This window comes from Rhinopithecus bieti, unplaced genomic scaffold, assembly GCF_001698545.2.
Source record: "Rhinopithecus bieti isolate Rb0 unplaced genomic scaffold, ASM169854v2 scaffold_11380, whole genome shotgun sequence".
Taxonomy (NCBI): Eukaryota; Metazoa; Chordata; class Mammalia; order Primates; family Cercopithecidae; genus Rhinopithecus; species Rhinopithecus bieti.
The window spans coordinates 2,020,419-2,033,626 of NW_016807225.1; the positions used below are offsets into that span (position 1 = coordinate 2,020,419).

Consider the following 13,208-nt stretch of genomic DNA (forward strand, 5'->3'; position numbering starts at 1 on the left):
CTTCGAATGCTTCTGCTCCTACTCTTGGAATCCTGCCACTGTCAAATAAACATGCTCCAACCAGCCTGTTGGGGGATGAGAGACTATGTGGAGGAGAAATGCCCAAGGCAAGACCAAGCCAGACCAGTCAATTATCAGCCAACCTACCAGCTGTCTGAGGACACATGACGGAGCCTAGCGCCTAGCTGAGATCAGCCTAGCCCAGCCTATCCCCAAAGAAACTTTCAGATGACCCCCAGACTCAAGAGCTAAATAAATGGCATGAGTCATCGAAGTTTCTGGTAGTTTGTTGGACAGTGAACACGATACACTATCGCATTTAGACAAAAAGTCAAACTTCTTTTTATTAACTGTATCCCCAGTACTTAGCGCCTGGCACATGGTAGATGCACCATGAACATTTGTTGAATGTATTAATAAAGGTATAAATGGTTTTAACATTCTATTGAGGGAAACAGGAAAAAGATAAATCAGTAAACTAATAAAATAAGTATAAAACTGGGTAAGTACTATGGGAGAAATGAACAGTAGCTGAGGTAGAGGACAAGAATGAAGGTGGAAGGGAGACCCTCCATGGGCTCACCATGTCTTTCAGAATGAAAGCTAAAATCCTGATGGTAATCTCTAAGGCCCTCCCTGACCGGACCATTACCTCACTGACCTCATCTCCTGCCACTTTTGCTGCCTCTGGGATCCAACTACCTGGCCCCCCTGCTGTTTTCCCACTACTCCAAGCACACTTCCACCTCAGGTCCTGGAATGTTCTTCCCTGAGACATTCACACCATTCACTCCCTCTCTTCCTTCGAATCTCTGCTCAGGTATCCCCTCTTTGGGCAAGGCCCCTCTGACCACCCAGAATTCCCTAACCTCCAACCCTGCTTTATTTTCCTCCATAGGAAAAGAATTTTGTCTTGCTTAATTTAACCTTAGGACAATATTGTCTTAGCCTAGAAATTCAGCTCGTGGATACAAAAATCCTCTAGGAGCCATAACTTCCTGTCAATCCTAAAATTTAATAAGGCAAATGTTTGGCTTCTGGGAAGCCATACTGGGAATAAGGTAAGGCCTTTTGAAAAAGCCACGATGCCCAGGTGAGGGTTGAATTGCTCACTGAGAACTCTACAGATAAGCTCATGGCAAGGCTGGGAATACCCTACACTTACCCACTCGGTCATATACTTCAAAGTCTGCCGGGGCATTCTAATCCATATTGTCATTTGCTTTGTGTCACATTCCTAAGAGGTAGGCAGGGCAAGTTTTACCATCCTCTGTTTACAGATGAAGATAATGAAGGTCACAGAGCTCAAGTGGGCCACCCAGGGCCACAGACATATGAAGTGGTAGAACTAGAATTTAAATCTTGGTTGGTCTGACTCCAAGTGTAGTATTTGTTTCACTTTTTTTTTTTTTTTTTTTTTTTTTTTTTACTGTTTCTCCATTCTGGGTTCTGACCTGGTGACCTGGAATCATAAAGATGCAGGGCCTGGCGCGAGCTGTTCGATATGGAAGGCATCTTTTCTCTAAAGAGTGTGAGCTCCCTGCCAAACAGCAGAGGCGCTTAATAGGCTTTCAGAGCAGCCATTCTAGAGCCTCCCTCGTGGCTTTCTGATCTCCCACAGCCCTGTGTTTGAGGGTCAGGAAATGAGAATACCCTTGGATTGTTTTATCTCCTGACCACCCCGAGGCTGGCTGGACTATAAGAGGTGAGGAAAGACAAGATGGGTGAGCAGCTGCTTTCAGCTGAAAACCAGAAAGAAATCCCAGTCTTGTTGCTTTATTTTGGTTTAAAAATCAAGTCGTGTGACAATGGAAACATTTTCCTGGTTGTCCTCTCCTCTCTGCCCATGTTGACAGAAGACGGACTTGCTAATTCTGGCTGGGGTTTTTCCCTGCCTGGGCTGTTTTTCTCTTTTATCTTCATCAATTGAAGAGGGCTGCTGTGTCTTTCAAACTGTCGGAAGGTATCTGTATTTTTTTTCTTTCACATAATTCTGTAGGTCTTTTCCCAGATATGTATTTTTCTCTCTAACTTCTAACTTGCTGAAGTTTCCGCCCATGTGACTTCCAGCGTGAGTTACCAGAAACCACAAGAGAGAGAGAGAGCGTGCAAGCCCCAACGCGAGCGACATGTCCCTTTGGGGAGCAGTCCCTCTGCACCCCAGAGTGAGGAGGACGCAGGGGTCGGAGGTGGCTACAGGGCAGGCAGAGGAGGCACCTGTAGGGGGTGGTGGGCTGGTGGCCCAGGAGAAGTCAGGAAGGGAGCCCAGCTGGTGACAAGAGAGCCCAGAGGTGCCTGGGGCTGAGTGTGAGAGCCCGGAAGATTTCAGCCATGCCTCACAGCTCCGACAGCAGTGACTCCAGCTTCAGCCGCTCTCCTCCCCCTGGCAAACAGGTAGAGTCCTCCTTTTCCTCTCTCCTACCTTCTGATTCTCCTGGGGGATGGAAAGAGACCCAGGCTTCCTTGTCCTGCCCAGGGAGCTGAGGATGGAGGAAGTGGCTCGTGGCACGGGCACTCTGTTAGACTTAAGACATGGAATTTGCTACTAAGCTGTGCATATTGGCAGAGATCCTCCTCCTTCCACCTATTCTGCCAAAGTCCGTTTTTCTCTCCATTTTCCAAGGCTGCCTATCACCTCTGCCTCACTGAGGTTGCCACCCTAAAAAGCTTTCTAGGAAGCAAAGAGGAGGATGAACATCAAAGAACACAGAGAAAAGAGTCTACTGTTCTCCAGGGCTGTAGAAAAGTGAGAGGAGTTTTCAAGCGGGCTGCTGGCATACACAGCTCAAATCCTAGATATGTAGTTCCCCAGGAGACAGCCAATAGGGAAAGAGAGAAAACGGGTCAGGGAGAAGTTAAATAAAAAAAAAAAGAAGAATAAGAGGAAGAAGGAGGAGGAGGAGGAAGAGGAGAGAGAAGGAGGAGGAGAAATCCAGGCTAGCATAGAAGGATCTCTCCACTGGGGCGCTGCCTCTGTTGCTAGCACAGCCAGCAAGGAGGGATGCTAGAGGTCCAGCCAATACCTCTTTCCCTGTGGCTTCTGGACAGGAGAAAGGAAATGAATGAGGAGGTGGCTCTGGAAGTTGGTTGGAAGACATTTGCTGGTAGTTCATCTTAGCTCTGGGGAAACCAGAGAGACTGAGATAGGGATTGTGGGAGCATTTGGAGTCTAGATTGTGACTTCCAAGTCCAAAGGTTTTAGCTTGAGGATTACCAAAAAAGGAGTGCCCTGCCCATCTCACAGCTTCTAGGGCTTTGTTTTGCACCACACTCTTGACATCCCTTGCTGTAGGAAGTCCTCCTCTTACTCATCCAACGTGTATCCGTGGGTTAAAATTTTCTCCACCTTCATCTTTTAAAAACTGCATTCTTTCCTTAACACAGGTATCCAGGAGGGCTTTCAAAATGCTGAAGCCAAAATAAAAGTATATAAATATTGCATAGGGCATCTATCCTAAGCCTCTAGTAACGGAGCAGCAGGCTGGGATGAGTCTGGATGGAGACCTCTAGAAGGCACAGAATCCAGTCCTCTGCTCAAGATGGTATCAGAGTGGCTCTGACTGCCTGGAAGTTTGTACTCTTCTTAGGAAGGAAATTACTCATGGCTTCCATGGCAACTTGGTGCCCCATCCCCCTTAGAGGAAGAGCACTTCCTTCCTATCTATGCCAATGACCTCCTACCACAATGGCCTGAAAGTATTGGATATGTTGGTGAGCCCAGTACTCAGTGAGCCCAGAGCTTTGCCCTTGGATCTGTGCCCCTCTAGCCTGTGGGGGATGTGGGAGGGAACAGGACATGAGTTGCCAAGACTCCTACACCTATGCTGCAGCATCTGGGGGAGAACTGGAGCTAACCTCTCTGCCCAGGCACAGGACATGCCCATCTCTGGGTGTAATTAGAGAACACCCAAAGATCCCCTTATCCTACCAAGCACCCATCTATTACCCATCACAGCCAGGTCACCTCCACCTTTAACGTTCTTTTTGGCATTGATGTGCCAGGCATTGTGTTGGGGCCATGGAGAATGTCACAGTGGCTGAGCACAATGGAGAGAAAGAGGAGGCAGATCTCGGATGCACCTCAGCTCAGGAATGCAGCAGAAGACCACATGGGGTGCAGTGGGGGAAGGGTCTTGGAAAGCCATCGGGCTCAGCACCAGAAGATGTAGCACCCTCAGATGACCGGGAGTCCTTGGGCACACTCTTAGAGCTCAGTTTCCTCACATATAAAATGGAAATGATGATATCAACTTCGCAGCATTAGGGAGTTAAACAAGAGCACCTCTGAAAGAACACTTGCACAGAGGTTGGCATACAGTAGGCGCTCAACAAAGTTTGAGAAAAAGAAAACAGCTGAAAAAACAGCAAGAAGAGGCTAAAGGCCAAAAAGTGAGAGGGCAAGGGTGGAGCAGCCCTACAGAGGAGAGGTGAAAAAACACACTCCATCACCTTAACCTTTTTTTGTTTTTTGCCAAATACAGCCCTATTGAGGCCTCAGGTTCTCTTGCCTTTTTCCTGTAGCTTTTGGTCCAAAAAGTCAGAGACCTGGGGATGTGTAACCAGGCATGGAGAAGAGCTCTCCTTCAGGTGCAGGCTTTTGGTAAATAGGGGGATGGAGGGTTTGTGCAGAGACGAAGGCATGGAAGGATGGCTGGACGGACACCATACACCACCAGAGCCTGCTTTCGCTCAGAAGGGAGGAGCAGACCCGTGTAATCCTTCCCGTCTCTGCTTCCCAGGACTCATCTGATGATGTGAGAAGAGTTCAGAGGAGGGAGAAAAATCGTATCGCTGCCCAGAAGAGCCGACAGAGGCAGACACAGAAGGCCGACACCCTGCACCTGGTAAGTGTTCAGATCAATCTTCATCCTCGTGAGCTTTAGGCTTTGCCCTCCACCATCTGGGAACCCTTGGACCATAGTTTTGATTCTGCTTGCATGGGGTTGTGTATGTGGGGCAGGTTAGTGGAGGGTGAGGGCTGTGGGGTAAGGTTGGGAAGGGAAGCTCTCCTGCAAGTGCTTTAAGAAGGCTCTGTAGGCCGGGCGTGGTGGTTCACACCTGTAATCCACTTTGGGAGGCCAAGGTGGGTGGATCACCTAACGTCAGGAGTTTGAGACCAGCCTGGCCAACATGGTGAAAGCACGTCTCTACTAAACATACAAAAAATTAGCCAGGTGTGGTGGTGCATGCCTGTAATCCCAGCTACTCGGGAGGCTGAGGCAGGAAAATCACTTGAACAGGCAGAGGTTGCAGTGAGCCAAGATCACACCATTACACTTAAGCCTGGGTGACAAGACTGAAACTTCGTCTCAAAAAAAAAAAAAAAAGAAGGCTCTGTAGCAGGGAATGGGCCAGGAGGCTGAACAGAGAAATGGGCCTTTCTACCCCAGGAGGGCTCAAGGGGTAGGTGAGTTGAGTGTGGGAAGCCCAGAGGCTGAGCTGAAGGCAGAACCACTTGCTCAGGGATGGGGCAGCCAGAGAGTGCTCCATGGTGCTCCATCCTTCATGAGAAGGATGAAGAAAGGAGAAGGCAGAGCTGTATTGGGAAACAATTTAGAAGGTATCAAGTACTTTGGGGATGGCCCATTATCTCGCAGTGCAAGGACCACATGTAGTCATATCCCTTGGCAGACACCCAAATGCCCCTGCATTTGACACAAGGAAGTCCACAGGGCACTGCACTGGATTTCTCTTTTCAGAGCATTATTAAAGTCTTATTTTGAAATTTCTGTCTTTAATGCTACCCCAAGGGGTCTGTGAAACATTCTATTTCAAGTGCACTTATCTGGGATGATCACCGTCCTAGTTGAGTTGCCTCTAGTTCCAAATTTTTCTAGAGAAAGCGTTGACATCTGGCTTGAGCAGTCTGGGGCCTTGAGCAGTGCTGGACTGCAGTTCCACCAGTGACCAGGGCCCTAGATGGTGTTTCTAGGTTCTGGCTGTGCCCCTCATAAAGTACTGCTTTCTCCTCATTGCTCATACCTTACCACCTTATCTCTCTTCACTCTGCCCCCAGTATGGTTCTTGTTCAACCAACTCTTCACTAGTTTCTTTCTCTCCATCCCCTCATCCCCTTCCCTAGCAATTCTACCTTCCTGCCCTTCCTCCAGAAACCTTCCCTTACCTCTAAGAGCCTAGCAATTCCTTTCCATGGAAAAAGTGCAATCGGCACCAAAAATGAGTAAGCTTGTACTTATTTGGAAGATTAGCATGATAATCAGCCAGTTAGAACAGCTGTGTTAACCGTATCAAGAATAAGTAAGTAAGATGTAGTTTTAGGGGAAAGAATGCATCTTTTAGCTTTATAAGAAACAGAGCAGACTGCACCAACAGCTCTGATTGTGTGCTTGGGTTTTATTTGAAATGTATTCAGCATACCCTCCATTGCACACTAACATCAAGTTCACAACTATTTGTTAACTTTTTGGAAAGAAAGAATGAACAGAAAGTCTGTACTAACTGTGCTCAACAGTCCTAATGTCAAGTTGTTGGTGGCCCTGCTGCTTGTATGTTCTCTGTGATTTCGTTGTGTCCCCACATTCTGGTTTACCATCTTAAGCTTGAACATCTATGATCCTTACCTCTTTCTCTATCAGAAGCTAATTCTGATTCAGTATTCTTTAGAGCAAGCAAACAGACCAATCAAAATTTAAAAGGATAAAATCTTCCTTGTGTACAAGTAGACAGTGTCCTGAGACTGGCAAACTGCTGTAAGCTTTGTCAGTGTGTACTTGTTTTCTTAAGTGGAGCGTGAGTATAGTTCAGCAGCTTGGCAGTCAGAACAGGGATTGAATCCCAGCCCTGCTGCCTATCTGTGTGACAGAGATATTCTTAGCCTCCCTTGGGCTTGGTTTCCTTATCCAGAAAGTGGAAAATGACAGTAACTACCCTACACAGGTCGTACACTTAAAGAGCCCAACACAATGCCTGTCATTCATAAATACACAAACATTTGAGTATTAATAAGGGTAATAATAATTATTATAAGAAGCAAGATAATCACAAATTATACACACATACACATTATATATATAAACATATATCCATTTTATGTATATTTAATCACAGAAGCTAAGGGTTGAAAGGTTTCTTAAAGGCTTTAAAGTTCAGACATAAGCTTGATGCTTCAGACTTCTCTGCTACACCTCCAGCCAATGGTCCTCTTGTATGTCTGGTCACTTCTAGGGTTAGAGATCTTCCTGTCTCCTAATTTATGAACAGAAGAGTCTTCCCTATGTTAAGCTGCATCCCTGCCTCCCTGTAAATTCAACTTACTAGTCTTAATCCAACCCCTTGTGGACATATTAATGGGGTGACACAGATGTGTCTTTGCTGTGGCAAGGCTTTCAACACTAACTCAGCTCTCTCCCTCTCCAAGACAAATGTCAGAGCCCAAAGAGTCAGCTCATCTAATTATACAAGTCATGTGACATTAGGATAATCTCTAGAGCTTGAGAGTTCACAGAGCCCCAAGTCATATAATCAGCATATCCATAGCCACACCCCAGCCTCAGTCTCTGGAATGTTCCCATCTTCCCCACATCTGAACACAGATTCCTCCCCCACTGCTTTCTTTTGAGCACCACAGCACCGTCTTCACCTTTTGCCTGATGAGTGGGTCACAGCAGAGTTGACACAGCAAGCCTGCGGACTGCCGCCAATGCAACTTATGTTTCTTGGCTTCAGGTAGAAGCTTTTGGCAGCAACGTGTTCAATCTGCCACCATCAAATAGGAGGTTTAGCTGTGGTTTGAAATCTTCCTTTCCTCCGAGATGGCAATCACCCATCTTCTCCATCCATTATCCTCTTAATTATGTCTGAGATTCAGGTGAAAAGTCTTCTGGTTTACCACCAGTGTCAGGGTTCAGTGTGTGGTTTGCCCTTGACTCCTTTCCATGCTTGGTTCCACATGCTGGGATTGTTCTCTGGCCCTCAGACATGGTCATAGGACTTGCCTACCAGTGCTTTACAGATGAGGGTTTGGGAGCTACTGAGAGTACCATATCAAACAAGGACCACATTCCTATTAGGGTTCCAGCTTCATATACACTGGGATATTTCCTTAGTTTCAACTGCTGTCACTACTATCAACCTTAAAATACTGAAACAATTACCTTGTTCCTCTAGTGAGAGTGTGGGATGCTTACTATTCAACATTTCAGTATCTGTCCTATAAATAGCTGGCACCAAGACATTGTACATTGATTGCTTTAAAAATTGACAGAGTAGGGAGAGAGCCTCTTTTTATGATTGTGTTATAAATCCCTGGCCTTGACTATCTCTGACATAAAATGGATCAGGTGATTCCTTTCGTAATTGTGACATCAACGAACAATCTAATTCTGTTTTAATTCTCCTTTTGTTGAGCATCTCACGCAAGCACCCATTGCACTTAGTTCCTTTTCTCCTGCAGACAACTATAGGGTTCATTATATATAGTACAGACGTTGATTAAAAATGAGAAAGGCATAACTTGACCAGTTAGTTTCTAAAAGATATCAATAGCTAATAAATGGATCTAAGATAATCAGTTGAAAAATTATTGAAATAATAAGAGAATGCAGTCAGCTTCTAAAATTAAAACAAATGTAATAATGTTTCTATAAACAAAACATAACCAATTAGGAAATTAATGGAAGGAAAGGTCCCGTTTATAATACCAATGACAGCAACAAATGGAAAGAAGGAATAATTTAACAAAAATTATGAAGAGTATCCCAAATGACTTTAAAAAGATTCAAATAATTGTAAAGATATACCTATGTAAAGTTAGCAATTTTCCTTAAATTAATTGATAAATTTAATGTGATTCCAATAAAAACCCAATAGGGTTTTCTGGGATTTGGGCAAGAACTGGATTAGCTATTCTAAGTGTCCAGTGAAAAAAATCATATGACAATTGCCAGGAAAATTCTGAAGAATAAGAGTAATGAAAAAAGATTAACTGACCAACATATTAAAGTGAAACACAAATACAGAAATCAAAACAATGTGGAAAAGACAGAACATTGAACAGGGTAGAATATGGAAACAGACCCAAAAACAAATCCAGATTTTAAGACCCAAATACATATTTCAACTCCTAAGACACAAGTATAAATACAAAATGGGCTGGGCATGGTGGCTCACGCCTGTAATCCCAGCACTTTGGGAGGCTGAGGCTGGTGGATCACTTGAAGTCAGGAGTTCGAGACCAGCCTGGCCAACATGGTGAAACCCTGTCTCTACTAAAAAATTTACAAAAATTAGCTGGGTGTGGTGGCAGATGCCTGTAATCCCAGCTGCTCAGGAGACTGAGACAGGAGAATCACTTGAATTCGGGAGGCAGAGGTTGCAATGAGCCGAGATCGCACCACTGCACTCCAGCCTGGGTGACACAGCAAGACTCCATCTCAAAATAAATAAATTAATTAATACAAAATGACCAGGATGGCATTTCAAACCAATAAGAGAAAGCTGAATTATTCAACAGAGTTGAGACAATTGGCTAGTCACTTGGGGTGGCGGGGGGAAGCTGGATCCTTCATTTCTTATACAACACACATACACACAGATTAAATGTTAAATTTCTTTTTAAAAGGAAGCTAAAGAAACTTGAAAAGACAAATAACCATTAACAATGTATCTTGGAATGAATAATTATTTTCTAAATAAAACTTAAAACCCTGAAGCCATAAAGGAAAAGATTGATATACATTACTTTTATTCATAAAAAGTAAAAGTTGCTATATAGATCAAAATACTGTATGCAAAACCGAAGGCAAATGACAAACTGAAGAAAAATATCTGTCTAACACATATGACCAAAAAAGGTATGTTTACTTACTATATGAGAGAGTTCTTATGAATAGGAAATGATTAACAACCCAAAAGAAAAATGAACAATGACTATGAATAGGTAATTTAGAGAAAAGAGAACTAAGTGGCAAATAAATGTGTGAAAAGATGGTAGACGAAAAATGCCAATTAAAGCAGCAGTGAGGCTGGCAAAGGTGAAACATGTTGTTGATACACAATGTTGCCAAGGCAATGAAAAAGCAGGCACCATCACACACAGCTAGTAGTAGAGCCTGCATAACCCTGGTAGAGGGCAATTTGCCCACGTCCATCCAAATTATAGGTGCACATACCCTGTGACTCAGCAATTTGACATCCAGGAGTGTATTCACAAGCAAATCCATAGATCATACAGTTCTGTACATGTAAAGATAATCATTGCTGCATTGTTTCTTATAGGAAAGACTGAATACAAGCTAAAAAAAAATTCATCAATAAGGGATTCAAGAAGTCATTGTCCATTCTGTGGAATATTGTAGAGATGTGAAAATAATGAGTTACATCTGAATGTGCTAATCTGGAAAGATTATCAAGTTTCTGCACTTTTAAGTTAAAAAGGTACAAATATAGTCCATTGTTTCCTCCCATTAGTTTTTTAATTTAATGTTATTTATTTATTTGTTTGTTTGTTTTTAGAGACAGGGTCTCGCTATGTTGCCCAGGCTGATCTCGAACTCCTGAGCTCTAGCGATCTGCCCACGTTGGCCTCCCAAAGCGTTGAGATTACACGTGTGAACCACAGCGCCCAGCCCCTTCTGTTTTTAACAAAAAGAAAAAGATACATACATGCATAAGTATAAATGCAAACATTTTCAAATAGATTATAAAACATTGTTAATGATATTTATTTCTGAAAAGTAGGACTAAAGATCTAACGTAAGAGGGAGATACTTTGCATTCTTTACCTTTTATACAGTTTGGGATTTTTTATCACATGCTTTTATCTTTGTAATATAGATATCAAAATTCTCAACATTGATCATTACCACACATGCTTTAGGATGATTTCTTTTCTAATTCTGACATCAAACATTTAATAATCTTCCATCATGACATGGAAGAGTATTCAATCTTGACATTATCTTTTGAACATCGTACATAAATATCTCAGCCCTTGGGAGAACCAACTGTAGGTTGGGATTTGAGTGATTCTAAGGTCCACAATACTATATGATAAAAGACGGTGAATCCGTTCCCTTTGTGTAGCCATCCTGGTTGGTTGGTAGTGGCTATGTGGTGCTGTACATCTGGAAGGATTTCAAGTCAAAGGCCAGGAGGATCAGTGGAAAAGAGAGCTGAGGTCAATTAAGAAGTTTTGTTCATGAAAAGGCTAAAATTAGCAGAGTTACCGGGAGCAGTGGCAAACAGCAGTGTTAGCCCTGAGACGAGCTGTTGACAAGTCAAATCTGGCCTGGTGGATGGAGCTGAAAGCAAGTGAGAGAATCAGCCAAGTTTGAAAGCTCGAGATTTAGGTGCTCTTTTAGATGGAAGTGGGCCAGGTGCTTGCCTGGGGCTGCCTCCTGAAGGAGTCTCACACCTGTTTAAGAAAAAAGAGAGGTTTACAGGTTCCAGGGATGTGCTTTGTCATACATGACAGAAAAGTAATGAGTAAAAATTATGCATTAAATGAAACTTTGAGCTAACACGGTGAGAAATACGGTATTTACAATTGGAGGAATATCAAGTAATGGAGGAAAAGATATTAGGGTAGCACTATTGTTCTTGGCCTCCGAGGAGGCAGAGAAGGATGCTTACGGTCCTAATTCACTCCTATTTCACTCCTGGAATTCTTTTGCCCTCTCTGCGAGACCATGCCATAAAGTTTGCTGGTACAGAGAAGTCACAGGTCAGGAATGTTCAGACTAGTTCCACCCTTAAAAAGTTCAGTGTAGAATCAGCGAACCATTTATGGAAAGAGATGCGACCATTCTGTCTCCATTGCTATGAATTTCTTTTAAGAAAAAACCATGTTAATTGAACAAATGACTATGTATTAACGACTGTGCTTCAAGTGCTCTCCCTGCAGCATCTCATTTAATCTGCATAAAAGCCGTATTTTATAATTCCTTGCACTAAGTAACTTGACAGAGATGATACAGCTTGTGACTAGGTGTGTCTGACTTCAGAACCCATTTTCCTAACCATTAAGTTTTACTGCCTCTTTATTCAAACTCTGATGCAGATGTATTCATCTTCCCTAACCTATATTTTCCTTGAATCTCTTCATGAATTTATTTTTTTGTTTTTTAAGCAACAGCCTCCAAAATCTACACTATCCCCCAGCCATCATCAAGCCTGGTCAAGAAAGTAAAGACATGTTTACTTTCAATACAGTATATCAATTGTACAATTGATATCATATATGTCATATATATCATGATATCGATATATATAGGTACTATATATAGATAGGTACAACTGGCATATCAAATGATACAATATATCAACTGAAACCTTTTCTAACATCTTTCACAGGAATTATTTTTGACACAACAGAGTTTGAAGAAAAAATAATTTACAAAGATGTTTAGTTCATCATTATCTGTGAATAGTAAATACTTTTTCAATGCTATAAAACTTGACAGGTGGCTTACAATGGAAGATGAAGCATATTATGATATATTCATACAATAAAAAAATTTATGCTGGTACTAAAAATGATTATGTAGATCTGTATTTATCAACATAGAGAGATGTCAGTGATATAGCATTAAGTGAAAAAGGCAAATTACAAACAGCATGCAAAGTATAACCCTTTCATGTAAAATGTGTGGGTTTTGGGCATGGTTGCATGCATAAAGAGGTGTCTGGAAGGATATTCTCCAAAATGCTAATAGCAGTTATGAGTAGTTGAGTTTTGGTAGTTCATCTTATTCTTGGTACTTTTCTCACTTTTTTATTATAATGAATGGGTACCATTTTAAAAATCAGAATTTAAAAAATTAGGCTATTTTGGGGAGGGAAAACACATCAAGGAATCCACCACCCCTAACTGCTTGTCTTACCAATGACAGGTCGGTGTGGCTACTTTTGGGAGGCATATTGGAAATTGGGAGTCCATCTCCATGCTGATCTTAATGCTGTAAAGAATGACTATTTGGGAGGCCGAGGCAGGTGGATCACGAGGTCAGGAGATCAAGACCATGCTGGCCAACACGGTGAAACCCGTCTCTACTAAAAATGCAAAAAATTAGCCGGGCGTGGTGGCGGCACCTGTAGTCCCAGCTACTCGGGAGGCTGAGGCAGGAGAATGGCGTGAATCTGGGAGGCGAAACTTGCAGTGAGCTGAGATCCCACCATTGCACTCCAGCCTGGGCAACAGAGTGAGACTCCATCTTAAAAAAAAAAAAAAAAAAAAAAAAAAAAAAAAA

The 13,208-nt window shown here is 42.8% G+C and overlaps 1 protein-coding gene across 1 annotated transcript in view; it reads left to right on the forward strand.

Annotated features, from left to right (window-relative positions):
• The first annotated feature begins 2,078 nt into the window (after positions 1–2,078).
• Positions 2,079–13,208, forward strand: part of BATF (basic leucine zipper ATF-like transcription factor) — a 25,091-nt gene continuing 13,961 nt past the window's right edge. Inside the window, exons 1-2 of the mRNA XM_017880542.1 lie at positions 2,079–2,394; positions 4,740–4,844. Of these exons, the coding sequence (XP_017736031.1) occupies positions 2,332–2,394; positions 4,740–4,844 (168 nt within the window). The 5' untranslated portion in view covers positions 2,079–2,331. The remainder of the gene's footprint in view (positions 2,395–4,739; positions 4,845–13,208) is intronic.